General features: G+C 40.1%; 1 protein-coding gene across 4 annotated transcripts in view; it reads right to left on the reverse strand.

Moving 5' to 3' along the window:
• Window positions 1-27,308, reverse strand: part of CRPPA (CDP-L-ribitol pyrophosphorylase A) — a 261,917-nt gene that overhangs the window by 121,837 nt on the left and 112,772 nt on the right. For all 4 annotated transcript variants that reach the window (XM_074266599.1, XM_074266600.1, XM_074266598.1 and 1 more), the window contains exons 7-8: window positions 20,821-20,910; window positions 19,605-19,697 (exon numbers count right to left, since the gene is read on the reverse strand). In XM_074266599.1, the coding sequence (XP_074122700.1) occupies window positions 19,605-19,697; window positions 20,821-20,910 (183 nt within the window). The remainder of the gene's footprint in view (window positions 1-19,604; window positions 19,698-20,820; window positions 20,911-27,308) is intronic.

Genomic DNA, 27,308 nt, shown 5'->3' on the forward strand with positions numbered 1-27,308 from the left:
CTTGGTTCAAAAAAAATGAATAAATAAAAATAAAAAAGAATACACTTGGTTCAAATGTTTTTTTAAACATCAATTTTGCTACAAAGAATGATGGTTTTCAGTCCAATTCTCTTTGACTCCAATGGGGAGTTTCCTGGCAGAGATATTGGAGTGTTCTGTCATTTCCTTCTCCAGCTCATTTTACAGATGAGGAAACTGAGGTAGACAAGGCTAAAAGATTTGTTCAGAATCACGTAACTAATAAGTGCTGAGGTCAGATTTGAACTCATCTATTATAGCAATGGATGAAGCTTTAAAAAATTATCAATAAAACTTTTTAAATATTAAAATAAATGAAAGAGAGCTAGAGTGGAATTTTTCCACTGTGTTATAGTGTAACAGATACATATAACATATCTACCAGCCAGTAAGCATTTAGTAAGAACCTACCACATGCCAGTCATTGCATAAATATGGGCTCTCCAAAGACAAAGCAAAAACAATCTCTGGATTCCAGAGACTCAAACCTAAGGTACTGGGAGGGGAGGCACTAGTAGTTGGAAGCAGAAATGGGGACAGATACTGAACCTGATCCACTCTGGGAGGTGTCAGGAGTGCCAGGACAGCACCCAGGATCCCACCGTCACCACAGGTCAGAGGCAGGATCCAAAGGTACTTCTGTCTCTGACGTCAACAAGCTAAGGGATCAGGGCCACAGTCCTATGTCACCAATGTAAAACACCTTCAGAGAAACTTGTTTTCATACCCTTGCTAGCATGACAAGCATACAAGAGTTTTTAAAATACTAATCAAATATATAAGTGGTTAATTCCAAGTTTTGTTTTTCTAGGCTCTTGCATTTTGCCAGAACACAGTTTGCTGTTTCAGTCGCTATAAGTGCATCACACACTCTCTGTCTCAGTGTCTTCATTTCTAAAATAAAAGGTTTGGTAAGAGCTCCTTAAAACCCTTAGACTCACTCCCACCACACCCTTCAGCTCCGCTCCAGCATTATCAAAACCTCCTCAATGAGTATCTCCCCATGTTCAGAGCTGAAGAAGTTCTTTGGAGAAGGAAAAAAAAAAAAAAGGAAAATTATTTTTTAAAAAATTTAAGGGCCCTGAAGACAATATTCAAGCTACAGGAAGTTGGCTTTTTCTAAAAATCCTTTGTCATCAGAATCAAAACTTGATGGAAATGCTTCAAGCCCAGTTTTGTTATTTTCTTGTTTTTTAACAGATGCTCTTCCTGATACCTGGGAAGGCATTTTGTTGCTAATATATGAGCTTCTAAAACCCACCAAGTACTCACGTGTTGCATGAAATGACAGAGGGAAAATGAAGATGAAGCAATAAATTCAATCAAATAAACATTTACTAAGTGGCTCCTATGGGCTACTGAGCTTTTAGCTTTTTATGGTGGGAATGCAAAAAGATACCAAATACAGGCCATCCTCAAGGAGATCACAATCTAAAAGGAGGTACTATAAGCAAACAAGTAAAGTACAAGGTACTACAAGCAAACAAATACAAACATAATCAAGCTATACACAATAGTCTACTACTGTTCAGTAATTTTTCAGCCCAATTCTCTTTGACCAGGATTTTCCTGGCGGAGATGTTGGAGTGGTTTGCCATTTCCTTTGCCAGGTCCACTTTACAGATAAGAAAACTGAGGTAGCCGGGGCTAAATGATTTGCCCAGAATCACATAACTAATAAGTGTCTGAGGTCACATTTGAATTCAGGAAGATAAACCTTCCTGACTCCAGGCCCTATATTCTACCCATTTCGCCACCTCGCTGTCTATAGGATAAATAAGAAATTAATATAAGAGTAGACATTACAATTAAGAGGGATTGGAAAAGGATTTTAGAAAGTCATCCAAAATATCTCAATCAGCTCTCATCACGTAGGAAACATTCAATGAAGAGGCTCTGAAATGCTGGAGCTGGGGTACAAAAGGGGAGGTTCAAGGCACCTTGGGGCCTTTCTCAGTATTAGAAATACAACTCTTCTAACCCAGGAATGGGAGAGGTTCTTATAAAGAAGAAAAAGGGAAAAGTAGCAGAGAAACTGGAATCTCTCTCTGTCTCTCTAACTCTCTTTTTCTCTAACTCTGTCTCTCTAACTCTCTAACTCTGTCTCTCTAACTCTCTGTCTCTCTAACTTTCTAACTCTCTAACTCTCTAACTCTGTCTCTCTGTCTCTCTGTCTTTCTGTCTCTCTAACTCTGTCTCTCTAACTCTCTAACTCTGTCTCTCTAACTCTCTAACTCTCTGTCTCTCTAACTCTCTGTCTCTCTAACTGTCTAACTCTCTAACTCTCTAACTCTCTGTCTCTCTAACTCTCTAACTCTCCGTCTCTCTAACTCTCTAACTCTCTGTCTCTCTAACTTTCTAACTCTCTAACTCTCTAACTCTGTCTCTCTAACTCTCTAACTCTGTCTCTCTAACTCTCTCTCTGTCTCTCTAACTCTCTAACTCTCTGTCTCTCTAACTCTCTAACTCTCTGTCTCTCTAACTTTCTAACTCTCTAACTCTCTAACTCTGTCTCTCTAACTCTCTAACTCTGTCTCTCTAACTCTCTCTCTGTCTCTCTAACTCTCTAACTCTCTGTCTCTCTAACTCTCTAACTCTCTGTCTCTCTAACTTTCTAACTCTCTAACTCTCTAACTCTGTCTCTCTGTCTCTCTGTCTTTCTGTCTCTCTAACTCTGTCTCTCTAACTCTCTAACTCTGTCTCTCTCTCTAACTGTCTCTCTAACTCTCTAACTCTCTGTCTCTCTAACTCTCTAACTCTCTGTCTAACTCTCTAACTCTCTGTCTCTCTAACTTTCTAACTCTCTAACTCTCTAACTCTGTCTCTCTGTCTCTCTGTCTTTCTGTCTCTCTAACTCTGTCTCTCTCTCTCTAACTCTGTCTCTCTAACTCTGTCTCTCTAACTCTGTCTCTCTCTGTGTGTCTCTTTCTCACAGTTGTGTTTTCCTGCAGATACCGCAGATGGCCTTGAACTCACTGTAACTCAAGCACTCCCCTGTTGGGGATCTGTAGGAGCAGTTATTGGGACCCCAAAGCGGGGGCTCCTCTTGGGTCATACATGGCTCACCTGTCCCCTGCCTCTTAACCTTCATCAAGGACGATTACAACACAAGTCATTCAAAAAGTTCTAAGATAGAAATAAGCATTAAGAGAAAGAAAAAGTTCATTTTCTTTCACTAAACATCAGTGCTTAATGAGTCTCTGTAATGCTGGTGGGGCAGGGCAAACTGGTTAAACTCTTACCATATGGTTTGCTTCTTAGCAGTGTGGGTGGGCAGATCCGAGCACAAAAGGGCCTGAAAAGGCCCCTTTCTTTGCCCACGCTATCCCCCCATGGGTCATCTCTGCTCACTGCCACAGATGCTTTGTATTTGCTTAGCAACCATTTAATAAATTATTGGTCCCATGTGTATTTCCCTTAATTATTTACATTTTCCAAAAGTGTTTGTCACATGTCCCTGTAGACAGGTACATTAATTAAAGAGGCAAAAATTAATTATCAGAAACAAATGCCTTAATCAATCAGGAACGTTCCTTACTTCCTGCATTCAACACTTGTACTCCATTTATTCCCTCTCCATCCTCATAAAAAAAAAAAATCCCAATGTCTTATATCATAAAGAGAAATAAACCAGGGTTGACATGGCCAAGGACAGTCTATTACAGAGCTTAAGCATTTACCTAAATAATATACTGCTCCCTACCCACCAACGGGGAAGGATTGAAAAAAAAAAAAAAAATACAATGCTCTGGAAACTCTCCAAGGCTGAGTTGAGAGGAAGGGAATTGTAGAAAGAGATCCAAGAAATCCAAACCCAGTGGTTTGTCCAAACAAGTTTCTGAATCTGCCTGAAAAGATGAATGACAAGGACACAGAGAGTATTCATCTCTTAGGCTGGTCTCTTCCTGTCTACAGGGAATAGAGAGAAATCCTTTGCAGCCACTCCTTCCATTTGCCCCCTAACCTGAAAGAACCCCATACTGAGACCAGCTCCAAGGAATCAGGATAGGGGTCAGATGGACAAACGCACAGTGGGTCATTCCCTATTCCAGTGATCCACATCCTATTTGTCTTTCTCTAGACATTCTTCTTCTTCTCCCACAAACCACTTGCTACTTTGCACCATCCCTTTTAATCCAGCCCTTAGAATGCCCCACTTTAACCCACCCATCCTTTCCCTTATGCACTCTGCATTGCCTGCTGCATGGGTAACAACCTTGCTTTTGCCTAAAATATTTTTTTCTCTCCCACTCTTTTCCTCTATAATTCTCATTGAGATGACATGGCCATCCCGGCCTCCCTTTCTGGCACTGGCCAGACTTGCACTCCCTCCCCCAGCTCACTCTCTGGCCAAGGTCGAGGAGCTGGAGCATTGCTTGCTCCCTATTCCACTACCAAGTTCTCCCTCTGCCATCAACCCTCAGGGACCTCTCTTTCCTTGAAGCTCATTCAATCCATCTCCATCTCATCAAAATTCTGGCAGCGAATTGTCTACAGACCTCCGAACATTCTCTTTTCTGTGACACGTTTGGCACCTGGCTCAGTCTTTTCTTTTCAACTCTTGCCTGCATATTAGAGGTGTCAAGGAGCCCCAACATATTCCCTTAAACACACTAACATCCCCATTCAACTTTTCCATTTTCCACAACCTACTCCTCCACTGAAACTTAGTTTCACGCAGAAATGGTCATCTTTGTTGTAATGCGACTGTGACTGTGAAATCTGAAATTTCCTAACTCTGTATTCAAACCTGTTTCTATCTGGTACCATTTGACTTGTCCCTCTGCTTAGAAACTCTAGATGCTTCCTCCTCATCATCACACAGTCGTTCAGCTCTCTCCTAGGTCATATACTTCTTAGTGAACCAATTCAACTCCGCTCAAGTCCTTTATCTTATTGCCAATCCCTATAAAGCCTTAGACTTGGATTATTCCTATGATTCACTGCCTTTGGTCCTATTCTCATGCTGTTCAATGACAGTAAAGAAAAATCACAAAACAATGTTGAATGGATTCCCTACTTATTTATATTACCTAATTTCAACTAGGCCCTCATTGTCAGAAGATAAGGCTTTTACACTTCCATCTCATTCTTCATAGCAGCTTTTCCAGACTTTTTTCATCCATCTCAGACTTCCTAGTATTTCCCTTTCCCCCATCCTCTCAGGTCAGGACTTTTTCTCATGTTTCACTGAAAACACTAAGAGTTTCTCCCCATTTTACATCCCTCCAGCACTCTCATCATCTCCTTTTCCCTTGATATTTTTTTTTCCTCTGAGGCTGGGGTTAAGTGACTTGCCCAGGGTCACACAGCTAGGAAATGTTAAGTGTCTGAGACCAGATTTGAACTCTGGTCCTCCTGAATTCAAGGCTGGTGCTCTATCCATTGCATTACCTAGCTGCCCCCCATCATCTCCTTTTCAACCTTGTCTCTCCCTTGTCCATATCCATAAGCGATCCTATTGCATCCCATCTTCTCCAGTAGATGGCCCCCTCCATCATTTTCATCCTCTCACTTATCTTCAATGTTTCCTTATCCACTGGCTCCTTCCCTAGTAGAGAAGGAACATGCCCAGGAATTCTCAGAAACCCTTACTCGGTTCAGCCATTCCAGCTAACTACAACTCCATATCTTTCCACTCTTTCATGGATAAACTCCTTGAGAAGGCTGCCTACCATAAGAGTCTCTATTTCCTTTCTTCTTGCTCTTTTCTTAAAGTCTCTATTCTCTCAGTTGTGCAATCATTCAATTAAAATTTCTCTCTTCAAAGTTAATAATATCCTAATTGTCAAAAACAATGGCCTTTCCTCGATATTCACAATTCTTGACTTTCTACAGCTTTTCATGTTCCTGGTTACCCTCTTGCCCTTGATGCTCTCTTCATCTAGGTTTGTGACTTTATTCTATGCTACCTATCTCACTATTCCTTTTCTATCTTCTTTACTGGATCGTCATCCAAGTCAGCCAATAAAATAATCAAAGCTGTCCCACAGGGCCCAGTCCTGGGTCCTTTTCTTTTCTCTCCCTATAATATCTCAATCAAGCTCCAATGGATTTAATTACTATTTCTATGCTAATGATTTTTAAATCTACTCGTCCTCCCTAAACTCTCTCGAGCTCCAATTTCCTGTCTCCAGCTGTCTACTGTAAATCTTGAAATAGATATCCTGTAGATATTTTAAACTCAATATATCGCACAGCGAACTCATTACCTTTCTTGCAAAATTCTTCTTAATTTTCTCATTTTTTCTTGAAGTTCCACCATCCCTTCAATCATCCAAGCTCATTCTTGACTTTCCATAACCTCATCCCATACCATCACCCCATAATTTTTTTTAAATTTTTAAACATTTTTCTTTAAATTTTTGAATTCCAAATTCTATCTTTCCTTCCCTATCTTCTTTGCCCCTGACATAGTAAGCATTCAGATATGGGTTATACATGTGCAGTTATATAAAATAGTTCCCTGTTAGTCATTTTGTAAAAGAATACTCAAATAAAAGAAAAGAAAAAAAAAAAGAGAGAGAAAAAAATGTTACAGTTTCTATTTAAATACTATCAGTTCTTTCTTTTTTCTCTCCCTGTATTTCTTATTTAAAATAATAATAGCTTTTTATATTTCAAAATACATGCAAAGACAGTTTTCGACATTTACTCCTAAAGAGCCTGTCTCCCTCCTTCCCCACTTCCTCCCTTCCCTGCACAGTACATAAACCAACATGTATAATTCTTCTAAACATTTCCACAGTGATCATGCTGCACAAGAAAAAGCAGATTATAAAGGGAAAACATGAGAAAGAAAACAAAAAGCAAGCAAATAACAACAAAAAAGACAAAAATACTTTGTTGTGATCCATATTCAGTTCCCATAATCCTCTCTCTGGATGGCTCTCTCTATCACAAATCTATTGGAATTGCTCTGAATCGCCTCATTCTCAGTTCTTTCTTGTGAAGCGGATAATCTGCTTCATCATTGGTCCTTTGAGATTGTCTTAGGATCATTGTAATGCTGAGAATAGCTAAGTCATTCATAATTTTTCACTATTGCTCTTTATGTCCAATGTTCTCCTGATTCTGTTCACTTCCCTATGTAGCAATTCATGTAAGTCTTTCCAGGTTTTGTTTTTTTTTTTTCTGAAACCATCCTGCTTTTCATTTCTTATAGCATAATAATATTCTATTACAATCATATACCACAGCTTGTTTAGCCATTCCCCAATTGATGAACGTCCCTTTGATTCCAATCCTTTGTAACCACAAAAAAGAGCTGCTATAAATATTTTTCTACAATTAAGTCTTTTTTCCCTTTCTTGGATGTCTTTGGGATAAAGCCTAGTACTCACATATTTTTAATTTTATTTTTATTGGGATTTTTTTGGTTACTTTTAGATTACACTTATTTCTGAATAGCTCTCTCCTTCCTCTTCTACTCAAGGAGTCATCTTTTATAACAGTGATTTTAAAGAAAGAGAGAAAAAGTAATTTAGCATAACTAAACATATCAATTATGTCTAAGAATCTTCAATATTCATAGCTATTGTCCTTTACTTCTTCAAAAAGGGAAGGGAAATACATTTCCTCATCTCTTTTCCAGAATGAAGCTTGGTCATTATATTTACATAGCATTTAATAAGCTTTGTTTGATAGGTGTTGTTGTTTTTTTTTTATATTGTTCTAGTCATTGTGAATATTCTTTTCCTTGTTCTGCTTTTAATAGCAGAATTCCCATACTTCTCTGAGTTCCTCATTTGACTGTTTCGCAAGACAGAGTCACATTCCATTATATTCATGTATCACTATCAGCTTTGGGGACAGCTAGGTGCAGGAGATCGAATGTCAGTTTTAGAGTCAGGAAATCTCATCTTTGGGAGTTCAAATCTGGCCTCAAACATTCCCTAGGTATGTGACTGTGGACAAGTTACTTAACCCTGTTTGCCTTAAATTCTTTATCTATAAAATGAGGTAGAAGAAGAAAACTCCTATAACACTGCCAAATAGGGTCACAAAAAATTGGAAATGACTAAAAAATAAGTGAAGTATAAGAACAATACTACTCTTTGTTTAGTCATTCTCCAGTCAATAAACACCTGCTTTGTTTCCAGTTCTTTGCTATCAGAAATAAATATTGCTATAAATCTTTTGTTACATAGGTGACTCTTCTGTCTTTGATCCTTTAGAATACATGTCAAAGAAGCAGATCTCTGGATCAGAACATATGGGCAGTTTACTTGCTTTATTTACAAAACCACAAATTGCTTTCTGAAACGGTTGAACCAATTTACAGCTTCTATCGGCAATGTCAATGCGCCTGCCTTTCCACAGTCCTTTCAACATTCTCGAATTCCGCCTTTCCTTTGCCAGTTGGGTAGATGTGAGATAAAAACTCACAGCTGTTTTAATTTACATTTCTCTTATTACTAGGAATTTAAAAGTCTCTTATATGATCTCTAACAGTTTAAAATTCTTCCTCTGAGAATTTTTGTTCGTTCCCATCCTTTGGCCACCCACCTTCCACTGACGAATGACCAAGCTATCCATATCCAATAAAAATTTCACAAAATCATAGTTAGCCAGAGCATTTATTGAGGACTTAATATCTGGCCTTTGAGTGGGAAACGACCTTTGGGAATATCTTGTCTAACGCTTTAAGTTTTCAGATGATGAACATGACATCCTGAAAAGAAAAATGGCTTCCCAATATCACCTTCCCATTCAGTAAGAGCTAAACCTGGAACATCAATTATCTACTTCCAGCTCCATGACCTATTTATAATGGCAACTCACCTCCCAGCTATAATTTGTTACTACTTGTAAAAAAAATGAATAAATCATAAAGTAAGCATTTCCTTGGATTGTTTTGCAAGGCGATTTTTCTGTGAATATATATTTTTTCATACTTGTATTGTGATTTTTAAGAATATATTATGTTCAAAGTTGATTTGGTTGATTAATGACTTCTAAAAGAAATTTTTATTCCACTCAAAGCTATGCCATCTGTGACAAATTTTCTGAGTTAGAAGTTGAAAGAACTCAGAGAATTTCCAGTGATTAATATAAGGCATCGATTTGCTTGGCTGACTTTTCATCTACAACATATAAATCAATCTCCTTTTTACTCTGGAAAAAATGGGGGAAATCATGTTAAGAGAACACAAAATTTCTGAATTTGTATAGATAAAAACAAAATGAAAACTGAGACAGAAAAATTTTGCAAACTCATTTAGTTCAAGGCGGTTTTTTTTCTACATCGGAGCAATGGTGTCACCTGTGAAAAATGCTGGTTTCTACATCTGAAAATGTGCTCATTACCACATAAGCAGTTACTATTAGTTATTACCAAGGTTATCTCCAGACCACTTAAATCATATGGGTTTAACCTTAAGTCTCTGAATTTAGTTGTTGATTGTGATAATTATATTTAAATATGACTGGTTTCCTTTGTAAACCTATTTATTTTTGCATTAAACAACAAGATTATGAGAAGAATTCAGACTCCCAAAAGAGTCCAATATTGAAAAAAGGTTAAGAACGCCTTATGTCCCTGAACATTTGGATGGCATTAACTATAAAGATTTATATTCTTGGCATTAATCCAAAATTAAATATTCCTTATTCATTTCCTCAATCTCCTGCTTGTATTTTACATGCTAAATATTGCTTTCTGTTTTAACTCCTTTTGTTAAAATGAAGTTTTTAAAAGGAGAAAAAGATTCCTAAGCGGAAAGCCATGATCAAGGCATGCCAGAAAACACAAAGGATAGAGAAACGTGCCCAAGATCAGAATGGGGCCAGGAAAAAACTGGTTGGGGCCAGATTCATAGAATTCATAAAATGCCTTTCGTCTTTTTCTCCAGCCCTTTCAGTTGGGGCAGCCACAAGAAATGAGCAAGACTTGACATCAGGAGTTCAGCAAGAAAACAGCATAAAACAACATAGAAACATTTCTAATCTTGTTGATTTTTTTTTAATTTCACCTGAAATAACAACTTACTAATAATTCAGTAATAAGATAGAAATACAAATTTAAAAGCTATGAAGAAAATAATAATATCAGAATAAAATTTCTATATGAATGAAAATTAGTCCCCATTACAATGCCTCTACCATTGAAGCAGAAAATCATTTTTATTTTGCCTTGATGATCAATTTGGTTTAAAAACAGACTAGTGGTCATTGCCATTTCATACTCCTTTCTAATGTTTTCTTCTTTTTACTTTTGATCTAAAAATCTCAAGTTTCAAAAGTAGATTACTTCCTATAATCACCCTTCTCTCTTCAATTTCTCCCTACATCCTAGCTCCTTCCTTGCAACCTACAAATGTCTTATTCTTGTCCTGAAAAAAATCCCTCACTTGAACCCTCCCATTTCCTTTAAAGCTTGCCTTCCCTTTTTTCCTTTTCTAAGCCAAACTCTGAGAAAAAGCCATTTACACTCATTGCCTCCACATCCTCTCACTTCTTAGCCAATTTCAGTATGGTTGCCAAACTCACCACTCCCCTGAAACCGTTTTCTTTAAAGTTATCTTTTTTATTTTTATCTTTAATTGTCATATCTACTGGGCCTTTCTTAATCCTCATACTGTTTAACTTCTTTGGAGCATTTGGCACTGTTAATGAACTTCACCTGGTTCCTCTGTCCCCAGTGAGTTTTATCAACACTATGCCCTCTTGATTCTTTCTTCCTCTGGTTACTCTTAGTTTCCTTTATTAGATTATCACACTACCCTATACCTCCTACCAGTAGATAATCCACAGGATTCTCTCCTAGGTCCTTCTCTCTTTCTCTCGATATTCTTTCTCTGTCTTCCTAACTCCCTTAGGTTTGATGACCATTTCTACACAAATGAAACCAGGATCAACAAAATCAGTCCTGGGCTGACTCTGAGCTCTCCATTTCACATTACAAACAATCTATTAGACCTTTCAATCTACATGTCACATGGATAACTCAACCTTAAACTTATTTTAATAACATTTTATTATTCCAAACATATAGATAGATTTCAACATTCATTTTTGTAAAATTTTGTGTTTCAAATTTTTCTCCCTCCCTTTCTCCTTCCTCCCCAAAACAGCAAGCAAGATCTAATATAGGTTAAATCTGTGTGATTCTTTTAAACATATTTTGATATTTGTCATTCTGCACAAGAAAAAACAGATCAAAAATGAAAGAATCATGAGAAAGAAAAAACCAAGCAAACAACAACAAAAAGGTGAAAATATTACGCTTCAATGCATTCAGTCTCCATTGTTCTCTCTCTAAACACAGAAGGCATTTTCCACCCCAAGTCTATCATAATTTCCTTGAATCACCACACTGTTGAAAAGAGCCAAGTCCACCCAAGTTGATCATCACAATCTTCTTGTTACTATGTATGTTTTCTTTCACTTACTTCACATAGCATCAGACTTATAGAATTACTTTATTTTACATTTATGTAATCGTTAGTGATTTGGAACAGTTTTTTTTTTCATATAACCACTGATATTTCTTTTCTTGAAATCTGCCTATTCATTTGCTTAGACCATTTTTCAATGGGGGAAATGACTCTTATTCATTTAAATGTAAATCAGTTTCTTATGTATCATGAAAATAAGATTTTTATCTGAAAAACTCAGTGAAAAGATTTTTCACCAATTGATTGTTTTTTTAAAAATTTTAAATTTATTGGATTTATTTTTGTAAAACTTTTTTTTATTATTTTATATAATGAAATGTATCTGTTTTGTCTCTTATGAGTTTCTCTACCCTTTTCTGATCATGAACTTTTCTGTCTAGAAATCTAATATATTTTATATACTACCAAAGCAAATGAATCTATTAGCCTTCTGTTTGATAAACACACAAAAAAATTTAAATAAATGGCATAAGGACTCACTATTTGATGAAAACTGTTGAGAAAAACTGGATAGAAATGTGGAAGAAATTAGATTTGGACAAACATCTCACAGCTTGTGCCAAGATAAACTTCAAATGAATCAGAGACCTAAATTTATCTTTTTTACACATCATGTTTGTGTGCATTGATGTTTGCTTGCTGCCTCTTTTATTAGACATGAGCTTTTCTAAGAGCAGCAACTGTCTTCTACCTTTCTGTGTATCCCTAGAGCTCAGGACAGTGCCCCATACATAGCGAGTGCTTCTTATTCAAGTTGACAGGGATTGACACAAAATGTCACAAATTAGAGAACCATCTTCCCTTTCGATCACATAGTTCCCTGAAAACATCCCATGCTCCTGTTCTTTTTGGAAGTCCCTCGTTTGTTAAATACTCCAGCTTGCTCACATACCTTGGATGCTTTTCTTTTGCCCTCTATAAGATATTCATTTCTAATTGTTCAGATACTGTTATTTGCATAAACTTGCACTTAAAGAAAAAAATAGTTCTGGAGCAACCAGATGGTACAATGGATAGAGCACTAATTTTGGAGTCTGTCCAAATCCAACCTCAGACACTTAAGAGCTGTGAGACCTTGGGCAAGTCATTAAATCTTGACTATCTTACAAGAGGCTCACAACTTCCTGGAGACAATCTAGCCTTCTCTTCTTCTCTTCTTTAATTCTGAATCCAGATCACTATCTAGTCATACTCACTAAATATGTACATTCACTATATGTATATATATGTATGTCTACATGGATAACATATATATGTGAAATATATTTTGATATTTGTCACCCTGTACAAGAAAAAGCACATTTTGGATTATGGATATATATGTATATATGTATGTCTATAAGGATGAACATAGTTTATGGATTATGTATATATATATATATATATGTATGTATGTATGACACATTTGTGTATATGTGTGTCTATCTATATGGATATGTACATGGATTTATATGTGTGTATATATATGTATGGCTGTATGTGCATGTATGTGTGTATGGATATAAGTATGGCTATGTGTATGTATGCATGTGTGGATATATATGAATATGTCCTCGGCATCCTCAGTAGTTTAGACTGCTCCTTATAATAAATATGGTCTGGAGGCACTAGAATGATTTGCCACCCTGTTTAAAGGATTAAGTTCCTTAATCGTAAAATACAATTTCATAACTTATACATAAAAAGAAACATCACTGAATAATTGAAAAATGCATCTAATACTCAAACCACCTGCCATTATTATCCCTGCTCTTTTAAAATGATTCTTTGATTCTTGGCAGGGATAAAATGGGAATTGGCAATACTATTTTTCCCTAAAAAATTCACAGTGCAAGGACTGCTTCTGCTAGGGGCTGTAACAATGAGAGTCGAGGATTGATGCTGCATTCTGTGGCTTTGGGGAAATGGAAAATCACTCACTAATATCAGAACAGAAGAGGCAGAAAGGGCATATTTCCTCTCTGGCTTCCTCTGCAGTGCGATTTCTCCAGGATGCCAATTTTTAGGAAGACATTGCTAAGAGAAGGTACAAAGCACAGCAATCAAGATGGTGGAGAGGCTTGATTTTGACCCTGCCACCTGAAAATCAGCTGATGGGGTCAAGGAACTTTATCTTAGAGAAGAAAAGACTGAGGGAGAACCTGAGAGGGATTTTCAAGTATCTGAAGAGCTGTTCCTGAAAAAAGAGCCAGACTAATCTCTACTTTTTTCCAGAGCAAGATCCAGAAGTGAGGGGTGGAAGTTACTGAGAGGTAAACTAAAGCTTAATAGAAATACAAACTTGCTAACTAATCAAACAATTATTAGCAACGACTTTATGTCAGGCACCCAGAGATCTATCCAGCCATAGAAAGGGCTGTGTTGAGAGGGATACCAAGTAGAGGCAGGATGGCCATTATTGAGTAGGTTATAGAGAAGGTCTTTAACTGTTCATAATCTATTTTGTTTTAAAAGTTTATAAACATAATTGAACCAATCACAACCTGTTTAGTCTTGTAATGGGTCCAGAACAGTCAATCAAGGAGCTTTTATTAAGCACCTTCTGTGCACAAAAACAAAAAATTTAATATTTCTGACATCAAGAAGTTTATATTTAATAAAGAATCATCAGCATATAAGCAAATGCAATCTATGTCTCAAGTACACACAATCGTGGAGATGCACTAGCGTTTGGGTCGGGATAATCTTGGCGACATTTGACTTGAGCTTTGAAAGAATCTTGGGTGTTTGGGAAGCAGTGCATTCTGGATACTGGGAAAACCAGGACAAAATCATGGACATAGTAGATAAGAGAATGTGGCATGTGAGGAAGATCAAGAAAACCGGGTTGGCTGAAATATATATATACACACATATATATTTATTTATATATTTATATTTTATATATATATATATTTATATTATATATATTTATATTTTATATTTATATATATGTATGTATATATATTTATATTTTATATTTATATTTATATATGTACTTAGTTTTAATTGCACTTGGTAAAAATTGCCTTACCAAGTAAGACATGTTTGCTTAGTTGCACTTAGTCAAATCCATCCCTAAATTCTGCAAAGTTGATGCTTGAAAATGGCTTGTCAATGTCTCTCCTCCCTGCTATCAATCAGTTGTTCTTACAAACTAATGGGAAGGTGCTGGCTTTTTATATTTTCAACAAAAGGATTAAAACTTCATTGAAATTCTTCAGAATATTTTTAAAGTTTCGAAAATTAGATTTCCAAATTTAAATCCCTGGGTACGCCTTTAATGACTTACATAATATACAACAACAAAAGTTCAGTTTTTAAATGTCTTGCTAGTGATGATTGCTTCACATGATCACTATCTAATAGCTCTAGACCCAGAGCATACAAAGGACCAGATTTAACAATGACAATGTCATCCTATATCTCTTCTGCCCTTTGTAGCTAAACTTCTCCGGTATGTCCCTGCATATTCTCTCTTCTTCCTTTCTTCTCAGCCCCTGAAAATCCATCCTTGGACCTCATCATTCCACCATAACTGGCCTCTCTAATTAGCAATGATCTCTTAGCTGCTTTTTCTCACTCCTCAATCTCTCTGCAGCCTTCGATTCTGTGGTCACTCTCTCTTCCTGGATACTTCTCTCCCTCCTGGTTCTCCTCCTGTCTCTCTGACAACTCCTCCTCTGTCTCCTTTGCTGGCTCCTCCTCCAAAGCATGTCCCACTAATCACAGGTGTCCCTCAGGGTTCTGTCCATGGCTATTTTCTCTTCTCCATCTATCCGACTATCTCGAGTCCATTGTTTCCATGTGGAATCTTTCAATCCATCTATCCCTTTTTAAAGACGACTTTCATTAAAAACTAGGTAACATAATCTGGAAATAAACTTAACTGGGAACTTACAAATTCCAAAATCTCAACACAATGAAAGAAACATATGGGGCAAACATGGCACTATCAATTCCTCCACATTGCACAACTCATTCTTTCCTCAGGGCACCTCATGTACTGTACACATGACCATCTGGTTTATGGACAGTATCAAGCAATATGTTAAATATTAATAAAGCACATTTATTTTTAAAATAAAAATTAGTTCAAGTTGAAGTTCTTATATTTTCTTCCTACATCCCTAATGAATCATTTCACATCCCAAGCTTACCCCCCAGTGGAAGGCACTAGCAAGGAAAAGCATAAAATTCTTATAAATAACCATTTGGAACAATTGTTATTATCATCATCGTTGTTTTGATATTGTTGTTATTATTATTAATGACTATTGTTTTATCAAGAAAGTCACCTCAAGATTTGGTTTCAAGAACTCCCAAGAAACATACTGTGTGACTCTGAGCAAACTATTTAACTTTTCAGTGCCCCAGGTAAATCTAATAGGCAAAGGGAATTCCCCTCATTTAAAACTTCTCTATATTAATTAAATCGGAGATCTACTCCCAGAACCAAATAAACAACATTAAAAAAATCGTTAAGACAGCTGGCATTTATATTAGTACTTGTGATGTTCACAAATTACCCACATTGTCTCAATGGATACTCAAGAGTTCCATAAAGCAGATAATATAAGCAAAATCCACATCACTTTATAAATGAGGAAACAAACTCGTAAAGATGAAATATCCTGCCCAAGATCCCTCAACAGCTTGGAAGAATTACAGGCAAGAGTGGAACCCACGTCCTTTGGAATCCAACATGGCATCCTCTGCTTCAAACTGAACCTGTCTAACTTCTCAACAACTAGTAATAGTTTAGATGAATTAGAAAAGAAATTACTTTAGAAGCCATAAGCTCCCCATGCAGATAACATGTTCCATTTGGGCAGAAAAGCATTTGGTCTTCTGTCCCAAGCACTGACAGAATCGTTGCATTAATATCAAGGTTTGGGTCTTTGTTTTTGTTGTTACTCAGGCTAACTTGATTCCAAAGGCAAACCAGAAAATCAGTGGTGGCTACAACTAAACTCTAATTTCATTCAAAGAAGGGAATGGGTAAAACTCCTAATCCATGGCTGTCATAAATGTTTCCCAAAAGAAAATAATTTCAACTGACAGCAGGAATCTTCTGAAAAATAAGTCTAAAGCTCAGAGCTCCAGAGCCCTCTGCGGGCCACGGAATGACCACTCCTGTTGGCGCCAAGAATAATACCTCAATCAGGGATCCCTTGGGCCTTTCCATTACCCATAAAAGAAACTGTAGCTTAGATATATAACTCTCAGTCTACGTGCTCATAAAAGACATATAAACAGTCAGTTCTTTTCACTCCACACCCTAGGTAAGAATTATTTTATCAACCCATATCTTTCAACTCAAAATGAATTCTTGCTATGACCTCAGATGCAAAGAATTTGGAATCGTTTAATGGTTATTTATACTGTTAATTTAGCCAGGAAGTGCCAAGGGCTTTCCCTACCGCCTAAAAACAAATTTTAAAAAAGATACAGGAGGAAGGGTGACCTTCCAGACACTGATGGGTTATTATTTGTTTCTTTTTCATTCATACTTTCAAATCGCGTGCTATTTGGGCAGTTCCTAAAGAGAGAAGTCTGATGTAAATCACCTAAAAGGGACCCAACAAAGAGAGCCTAAATATACATCCAGATGTATGTGTGTGTATATATATACGTGTAAATGCATAGATGGATATATATACATGTGTGTAAGTAGATTATATATATATATATATATGTATTTACATACAGAGAGAGAGGCAGAGAGACAGAGAGAAACAGAGAAACAGAGAAACAAAGAAAGACTAAGATACAGACAGAGATACAGGGAGTCAAAGAAAGGCAGAGGGAAAAAGAAAGACAGAGACAGAGAAACAAAGAAAAAGACACAGAGAAGCCAAGAAAGAGATAGAAAAAGAGAAGCAGAGGGACAGAGGAACAAAGAGAGACAGAGAGGGAGAAACACAGAAAAAGAGAAAGACAGAAAGGCAGATCAACAGATTACCTTCCCCCAAGGAAATGAGGCATCCCCTGAAGCCCCGGCCAGAAAGAACAGAACAAGGACTGCCACTGTCCTTCACTCTTCTTGAAACATTCACAAAGTCACAAAAGGAACATGGGACAAATATTTCTTAAGCACCCAATAAAAAACCGGGTGCTGTGCTAGGCCTGGGAGACAAAAAGGCAGAGAAGAAAAACAAATCTATGATTTCAGACCAAAGAGAACCAAGCATTCCATGAGATTTTTATAAGACTTTGAATAAGTTTCATAGTCTTAGATGGCAGACTGAGGAGGGTTGGAAGGGCTAGGGAGGACAGCCAGCAAGGAAAAGACAGCTTCTCCTAAGAAGTAGGCCTAAGCTCTAGCCTCCGTTTTGGGCCTCCAAACCCCCATGGCCCAGCCATCTCCCTACTGCGGCCTTCCCTCTGCGGTTTGCTCAGGCCAGCCAGACTCTGGGGGGCTGTGTTCCCCTGGACCAGGGACAAGGGGCAGCTATTTGTGGACCTCCCCCCTCATCTACAGACCAGAGGCTACTGGGAAAAAGGAGCGAGTCTGACTCTGTCCATGCAGCTCCATCATGGCACCGGTGTGAGAGAGCTGGGGGAGGAAAAGTCACCATCCTCCAGCCAATGGTCAGCTTGGCCCATGCTGCAGCCTGTGGCCCATCCACAGAGACGTTCTGCCCATGGGACCTACCAGGCGGAGCCTGTTAGCCAAGACTTCAATAGCAGCTTCATCTCCCCATCACAACAAGCCTCAGGGAAGGAACCAGATGCCCCACACTTAGAAAGTGCTGAGGACAATGTTGGTTGAATTGGTGGGCTCAAGCCAGCAATAAGCATCTATTAACTGCCAGCTGTATGTCAGAAATCGTCCTAGGCTATGAAGATAAAGACATAAATGAACAGGGGGAGTCCTCAAGAAACTTACATTATATCAAGAGGGACAACATGGCAGCACAATGGGTAGAGCGATAGAGCAAGAAAGACATAAATATATATTTACCAACTGGGTGATTCCAGGGGCATCATTAAACCTATCTTAGCCTCAGTCTTCTGATCTGTAAAATTGTGATATTAATAGCAACTACCTCCCTGTTATTACTGTGAGAATTAAACAGACTAAATACATTGAAAGTTTCCCAAATATTAATGTTAGCTACTATCGTTAAGGAAGGAAGGAAGGAAGGAAGGAAGGAAGGAAGGAAGGAAGGAAGGAAGGAAGGAAGGAAGGAAGGAAGGAAGGAAGGAAGGAAGGAAGGAAGGAAGGAAGGAAGGAAGGAAGGAAGGAAGGATGGAAGGGAGGGAGGGAGGGAGGGAGGGAGGGAGGGAGGGAGATTCTTTCATTTCAAGAAGAAACAGGGGATCCCAGACAACCCCACGTTCCACTCTCCTGGTCAGCCATGGCCCTGCGGACCGTCCCTCAGCGCAGCCTGATCTGTACACAGCAGGAACTAGCAAAGGCCACATGTTTTCCCATCAAACCCTGGTCATAATCTGGACACAGACACAGTTTAGGCCAGACGGCACCTGGTGACACCAGACTTGGGCCCAAGACCCACCAGCGGCCTAACAGCTCCAGTTCTCCTCCCCACTCTCTGTCCACTTGCACAGACTTCTCCCCAAGCCTTTTCCTCACGTGTAAAATGGGGGAGCCAAGCCGGACGAGCTCCCGTGTCTCTCAGAGCTCTGAATTCTGAGCCATCGTGAAGGCCCCTATTAATAAAGCTTCCTTAGCTTGCGTTCTTTCCCAACTTCTCATCTAGATTTATGCCCTAATGGAACCCGGCTGTGGAGGCAGCGTGCTAGCTCAGGCCGTAGCTACACAGTGCCAAACAGCTGGTCAAGTCAGGCATGGAGGATGATGGGGGAGGGGGCATCCCTGTGATCTTCTGTCTTAATTAACCAGCTGTTTGACTGAAGTGACCTTTCTAGTAAGAGCCAGCCCAGAGACAGCTTGAATTAGACCTCTTCTTAGACCCATTAACAGTACAAATTGCAAAAGTAATAAACAATTAAAAATACAAAAAAGATAATGGAGCCTGTGGTTTGGGGAAGGGAGGGAGGGAGGCAGGGAGGTAGTGCTGCTTTTGGGTGAGGGTCTTTTATTTCTTGGAGTCCTTGCATGCACTGTAACATGAGCAGTCCCTGCCCCTCCAAAGTCTGCACTTGCAAACCCTGGACTCCAAGGGAACCAGACTCCTTCTGATTGGGGGAGGGGAGCATGGAAATACTTTGTTCACCTACCGAGACAACAGCAATCGGATAGAAAGGGGAAGGGGCTGCACTTGCAAGCCCAGTCAGCAGCTGCCGGGGGGGCTGAAAGTCAGAGTTCTTCATCTAAAGGAAAGAAAAAATGCAAAGCCTTAGATGACCCAAAGAAGTTAATTGTGGAGTTCAATCAAAACGTGACCTTTGGGAAACTGTCCTGAGGGATTAGCCAGGTGTATTAAAAATCACAAACACATAAGATGCACTTGTTCCCCAACCACACGGACCAAAGGATCTCTCAACACTCAGACATGAGTCAAAGCAATTTCTGAAGAAACCGCTTCAAAAATGGGAGAGATCTTGTGAATACACTAGCTGCCCTTTCCTCAAGAGACAAAGCAAACCCCAAAGCCAGGAAGGAACAGATTGGAAGGAGAGAATTTATGGCCAAAGCCTTCTTCTTACTCTTTTCTTTTCAGTATATGTAAGTGTGCAGACATAATGATGCATAACATGATATTTATTATGTATGCAGACATACACATAGAAAAATAGAATGGGACAGATAGACATGGGTGGATGGGTGGGTAAATGGATAACTGGGTGGGTAGTTGGATGGATGGATAGATGGATGGATGGATGAAAGGGTGGATAGATGGATGGATAGATGGGCGAGTAGATGAATGGGTGAATGGATGGATGGATAGATGGGTGAGTGGGTGAATGGGTGAATGGATAGATGGGTGAGTGGGTGAATGGGTAAATAGATGGATGGATAGATGGGTGAGTGGGTGAATGGGTGAATGGATAGATGGGTGAGTGGGTGAATGGGTAAATAGATGGATGGATAGATGGGTGAGTGGGTGAATGGGTGAATGGATAGATGGGTGAGTGGGTGAATGGGTAAATAGATGGATGGATAGATGGGTGAGTGGGTGAATGGGTGAATGGATGAATGGATAGATGGGTGAGTGGGTGAATGGGTGAATGGATGGATGGATAGATGGGTGAGTGGGTGAATGGGTGAATGGATGGATGGATAGATGGGTGAGTGGGTGAATGGGTGAATGGATGGATGGATAGATGGGTGAGTGGGTGAATGGGTGAATGGATGGATGGATAGATGGGTGAGTGGGTGAATGGGTGGATGAGTGGATGGATGGGTTGGTGGGTGGATGAATAATTGGATGGATGTCTCTCATTCTATTTTTCCAGACAGGCATGTTTTGAATCACTTGCGTTCAATACTTACATTTATGCAAACAAAATTGTAGCACTCTCCTAGGATGATTTTCTGGAGATCTTGGCCATTTGGACACAGGGTTACAGATGTGCCTTGAACCTGTTTAAGGAAAATGGGGATTTTAAAAGCCGCACATACAGGCACGTGCACAGAGGTCACGGGTGGAGCCTTTCCCAATGAGATGCCAGCTCATCCGTTATCCCGTTCTCAGAGGTGACCTCACTGACAGAGAACAGTGATTGGCCTGGGCCTTGCCCCCAGAAAGCATCCCAGCCCAGGTTTCTGACCCTGGTGGATTGGAGCCTTCCAATCTTCTAGACTCTTCTAGACACAACATTACGGCTCCTCAAGGAGCAAAGAAAGCCCGGGAACTCAAAAATTCCAGGCGGCATCCAGGAAAGCGGGGGGGGGGGGGGGGGGGGCAGGGCAGAGAAGGGGCAAAGGTGAAGGGAGACTGCTTGGCTTTGTTCTGCTCATTTACACTAAGGGACTGAAGCTTGGTTCAGGATTGTTCGTGTGGGTCTAGGCCATGAAGGAACCACAGACAGGAACCCGAGGAGCTCCTAGTGAGGGCTGGAGGTGGATCTGCTCATGAGGAAGGGGAAGCAGCATGAGAAAAGGGAGGGGGGGGGGGCGGCAACTGTGGCTGAGGTTATGAGAGATGCTTGAAAAGGCACAGGGTAGGCGGAAGCTTACACCCCATCCCCCACCTTACTCCTCCTCTTGCTCTTCCATGGGAAGCAGCTAGGACAGGAAGGCTGGGGAAACCTTCCCCCAGGTGTCCCCCCAACCCCACATACACACCTAGCCTTCCTCCCACAGCAGCACCTTCCACAGTGGGCTAACCAGCCCCACCCTCCTCCTCAAGGGGATGAAGCAATGGATTTGGAGTCTGGCGCCCCCCATAGCGAGAAGCCTCTGCTTCCTCCTCTCTGCGTACTTTCTCCTCAACGCCCTCCATCACTCCAATTGCCTCTTGCCAAGCTCGCTGTCCCAATGGCCAACTCCAGTGGCTTTTCTTGGTCCGCTTCTTGCTTGACTTTTCCATTATTCCACATGACTGCTCATTCAGAGCTACTCCTAGACAGTCTCTGCTAGCTTTCCCCCCTCCCTCACAGATTCATCCCCATCCCCTCCTAGCTTCCCCCCTCCCTCACAGATTCATCCCCGTTCCCCTCCTAGCTTTCCCCCCTCCCTCACAGATTCATCCCCGTTCCCCTCCTAGCTTCCCCCCTCCCTCACAGATTCATCCCCCGTTCCCCTCCTAGCTTTCCTCCCTCTCCCACAGCTCCATCCCTGTTCCCCCATGGATTTGGGCTTCCTTCTTTAATCTGTAAAATGTGCTGTCCTCCGTTTTCCTCTCTCGTATTCTCTCCCTCAATCCTCAATCACTCTGCCAGCCACAATGATCACCTGTCCTGCATTTTCGCCTGCTTTCTGACCGCCTCCACTGGAGAGTCTCCCCCAGGAACTCACACTCAACCTGCTCCAAACAGAATCTTCTTCCAACTTCTTAATGTCTCTCTGTGGCTCTTGGCTCAGAACCCTGGGGCCTTTTTCAATGAACCCTCCACCCTCACATCCGCTTGTCCCTCATCTTCAATGAGCTGCGAATGGGATGCTACAGCATGCAGGATCCTAGCTGGAAAGCCAAAGCACTTGGAATCAGGTCCCACCTTGAAGGCTTACAGCCCCTATGACATATGGAAAGTCACTCACCTCTCAGGCCCCATCCCTAAAAGGAGGGAGCTGGACTAGACAGAGTCTGAGGTTCTCTCCAGCACTAGAGCTGGGATCCCAAGATTCTGCTTCCACAGCCTCCCTCACATTCACCTCACCGCACCTCACCACCAAAAGGCTCCCCAAGCTGCCTTCTGTGTTCATTGATTCAGTATGAAAGCAGCTAAACCCACCTTATTTACCTTATACTGTCTCCCACCAAGCAGACCGTGAACTCTCTCTTTTCCTCACTTGGGAAGAAAGCTTCACAATTTCCTTAAATGAATCTATGCCTTCCTTGACAAGTTAAATAAGCAAAGTGCAAATCAGAGAAATGGCGAGTGTTCCCTGGGTTATGCTTGAGTGTGGAAGCCTGCAATAACCACACCTCAGCCGCCCCCCAACAATCCCTGAGTCAGAACATCTCGTTCTCCAAATGAACTGGTGCAGATGGAGCTTAAACAAAATCTACAATAAACGTTAAATGAAAACAATAAAAGTTAAACAAAATCTACAATAAACGTTAAACGAAATCTACAATAAACAAACAAAATCTACAATAAGCATTCTGTATTTGATAAACATTCTGTATTTGGCGGAAAATTAAGGAAAGGCCCAAAGTGGCCTCATACATCTGACCAGCCAGCCCGAAGTGCGCCAATCTGCCCAGCCAAATGCTCTCTCCAGAACCATTCTGGTCCTGACTCATTCCACACTCCAATCATTCACCAAGGTTTATCAGTCCCACTTCCACATCTCCCCCATCCATCCCTTGTTCAAGCTTCTGTCCCTTTGCCTGGACTCCAGGAATAACTTACCTGGTTTTCTTACCACCAGCTCCTCCCTTCTCAATCTATCCTCCAAATACCTGCCAAAGAAATACCTCCAAAGCACCAGGCCAGAAACAGAAACTCCGCCGTAGTCCTGCCACTTCCCGGGCTGCACTTGCTCCCTACTAACCACTTCGAGAAGAGAATCCAGTTTCTTGTTTGCCCTTTCAAGTCCCCTGCCCTCTTGTTCCAGCTTATCTGGATCAGCAATCCACCTTAAAGCAATAGCAATACTTTTTTTTTTTCTATAACCTAAAAGATCTGCAAGTTCCCTGTTGGATTCTTAGCCAGACACTCAGAATCCAAGTTTGCATATAGGGTAAAAGCTTTGAAGTCTGTAAGGTAAATGGGGTGCAAGTGGGTGGGACTGGCTATGGATTCTCCCACCTCTTCTCTGGGATATATTTTGGTCTGTACGATCACAATCTGTTCCCCAACATAGAAAACTTTGGCTAACCAGCATCCTTTCCATATTAAAGAAATATCCCCATATCTTTAGGAATGTCTGCTGCACATATTGGAGAAGGAAATGGCAAACCACTCTATTATCTTTGTCAAGAAAACCCCAAAGAAGGTCCCAAAGAGCTGGAAGTGACTGAACTGTAGGAACAACAAAAAGATGCACATTTCTGAAAGTCTCCAGATAGGAAGCTAGAGCTTTTCACAGGAATTGTAAATGATGTTTCTGACTTTCAATTTCAACACAAAATGCCAAAACTTGAGGCTCTGATCTCTTATTGTCTTCTACACCTTGACCGAATTAATTAACTCCAGACTTTTAAGGCTTCAATGATGTCAGTCTTGCTTGAGAGGAAACACCAGAATTTGACCTTAAAGCTCAACAAGAAACATTTATGATCTCCTCTTTTTGATTTTTAATTTACATGATTCTCACATCCCCCTGGATATTTGTTCAGATCAGGCTAAAATGGCCAGCAAAGGGGAGACCATGACCAACTGCAGACAACCTGGTTATTCACTCCAGCACGCATATCCATCCCTGGCTTCCCTACTGAACTCTGTCTCCTCCCTTCTTTCTTCTCACAGAAACCCCTAAAGGTAGAACCTATAATGAGGCATCTTACTGTGCATAAAAACCTTAATGAAGAATTATTTCTTGCACAAATAGCACAATTAACCAAGAAAAATCTGAACCCCAGTAGTGAGCTATTTTTAAATGCTGTGTCTGTCTCTGCATGCCCAACCAAAATATTGCTATCGCAAGCCTTCAAAATCTGCACGTAAAATAAATTTAAATGTTTACATTTATGTAGGTTACTTAGTGAGCTTATACACAAAAGGGAAAGTAATTTTTCAAATGAGCCAACTTTTCCAAGAAGTTTGGGAATTAATAATATAATGCTACTGAGTCAACTAATCAATATGTGCAATCACAATTAATTTATCAACAATATACACTGAGATCGAATTACATTTAGGAAAAAGAATTATGAAGAAAAATCAAACATTCAAAAAGCTGTAGTTATTTTATTTGAATTGGAAAAATTCAAAACATTCCCCCTTCCAAGGGAAAATCTTTGAATTTGTGTACGTCTAAGGACTTGTTTCAAGATGATTCAACTAAGAAAATATAACTAGAAAATTTAAGAAAAAATTCAATAGTCATTTATCAAATAAATTTTTCAGAACATTCAGTGAGAATTGAATGGAGGCTCCTTGAAGGCAGGAGCTATTTCAGTTTCCCGGTGGGATTTCTATCTTGATGCTTAACCAGTGCTGGTTGAACTGATTTGAAATTGACCCAGTTTTTAATTGACATTTATTGATCAACAAGTATTAGGTTCTTACCAGGCACTGGGCTTTCTGCTGGATATTAGGGGACATGAAGCCCAAAAAATGAGCTCAAATTCTAATGAAGGAAAGTATGGATAAAAATAGAGAGAGGAAAAAATCTAAAGGTAATAAATTCAAATATAGAACAAGTGGTTAAATGCAAGATAGTTTAAAAGAGAATACTAGGAGTTGGAGAGGAGGGAGGCTCCATACAGAAATTAGTCAAATATTTAAATGAATAAAAGGAAAAAAACAAAAACAAAAACAATCATTAGATACCTACAATTTTCTCCTTTCAGTGCTTAGCCCTACAGGTGAAGATAAAAGGTGAAATACTCTCTGTCCAATAAGAGATCAGAGCCTCAGAAGACAGGGCTGGTGCTCTATGCACAAAGTTGTAGTTTTTTTACATTTGGTTTTGTTGTTTTTTTCAAGCATGGGATAATACCAGATCACGGAAAGCATTTAGTACTCTCTCTTTGTTTCTAAAAAGCAAATCAACATCTCAACAGTCTACATCTATGAATAATTAATTCATTTCTAAATGTCAAGGAATACAGAATTCGACTTTTTCAAATTAACTCTCTGGTTTATTTAGAAAGAACAGTCTTTCCATTGGGCCACTGCCTTGGGAAGATAAACTCAAGTCCAAAAGGTCAAGATATTTTTATTGCAGTGAAAATAAATGATGGAGGAGAGACGGCATTTCAGGAGGCCGGCCCCCCAGGCTCCTCCACTGCGGCTTTCACTTGGCACACAACTTTAGGAATATATATACATTCATAATTGCATTTCAGACTCTGGACAAGTAATTACAATAGTCAAATTTGGGCTTTATTAAGTGCAGTATAAACCTAATTAATACCATCCTCTGAAGCTCGGTGGTCCAATGATTGATAGTCTTCCTTCACCTCCGGAGAACCGATCGGTGATGCTGGCCAAAATCCCAAATGAAATTAATGTAATGGTCTCTGGCCATCCCTGGTGGCCTTCCGTCCAATCACCACAGACCACAAGTGGAACCCATTCAATGCCGCCAGCACCACTGGGGAGAGGAGGCCCAGGAGTGATGGATTCGGGCCCGAATGAGCGAGAAAGCATAGAGGCTCCCCTTCTTCCAGGACCACTCTGTCCTGCTTAACCTGCCTGGACAAAAGGCACAGGGCAAGATATCACCTCTGGCAGGGGCTGCTGCTGGGGATGCCCAAGGACTACCTGGTGAAAGCTCGTCCCACAAAGGAAAAGGACACAAGTCAGAGGGCCCAGCTCCTGCAGGAGACTCTGCTTGGCCCAGAGGGCAGAATGACCAGTAGGAGGCACAAAGGCAGAAGCCTAGGCTTGGACCTGTCCATGGAGGGTCACAGGGAAACTTCAGTGGGTGGGTTGTTGAGGCAATGGTCACTCCGGATGAGAAGGAGTCAATCTATGGTGGTAAATTTAAATAGAAACTTTAAAACCACCTATCTATAATACCCCACTGCATTCTTATTAATTTTGTTAAGCACTGCCCAATTCCATTTTAATGTGATTCAGGCCACATTTGGGAAGGCCAATTTGATCCCATGAATTTGACCCCTCTGGACTAAAGGGTCCTTAAAATCACCTCCAAAATTCTAGATTTCAAAATTCATTACCTGTATGAAAAGAGACATTAAAGATCACACAGCTTTCTCCATTGTGTTTCACTGTCAAATAGCGAAGGAGGCAAATCCCATCTCCTTCCCATTAGGTCATATCCCTCCGTACACTGAGTGTGTTATTCTAGCAGGTTATTCATAGTCATTATTTGTCCAGCATATTAAAAAACTTCTCCTATGTGTCCAACTCATAGGTAGGTATGACATCCGCTGCCTGAAAAATATCTCAAATTCTAAGAGAGAAAGAAGCAAAACCTAGAAAGCCAGCACTCTCAGAGCCTGCTTGGTCAGCTCTTCCATTCCCACCGGGCCATGGACCACTTCCAGATAATCATCATGTGGTTAATGTGAGAACAAGACAGTTAAGTCACTTCTTTAAATCGTAGCCTGCATCCCATCGTCCTTACATCAATGAGGGCGGGTCCAATGTCCTCCTTTGGTTTCAGGTACATCCAGGCCTTTGCATTCGCCCCAAGTAAAACAACCCGACTGTTGTATAGCCTCCGAAACGCCCTGA

This window comes from Sminthopsis crassicaudata, chromosome 5 (genome assembly GCF_048593235.1).
Source record: "Sminthopsis crassicaudata isolate SCR6 chromosome 5, ASM4859323v1, whole genome shotgun sequence".
NCBI lineage: Eukaryota > Metazoa > Chordata > Mammalia > Dasyuromorphia > Dasyuridae > Sminthopsis > Sminthopsis crassicaudata.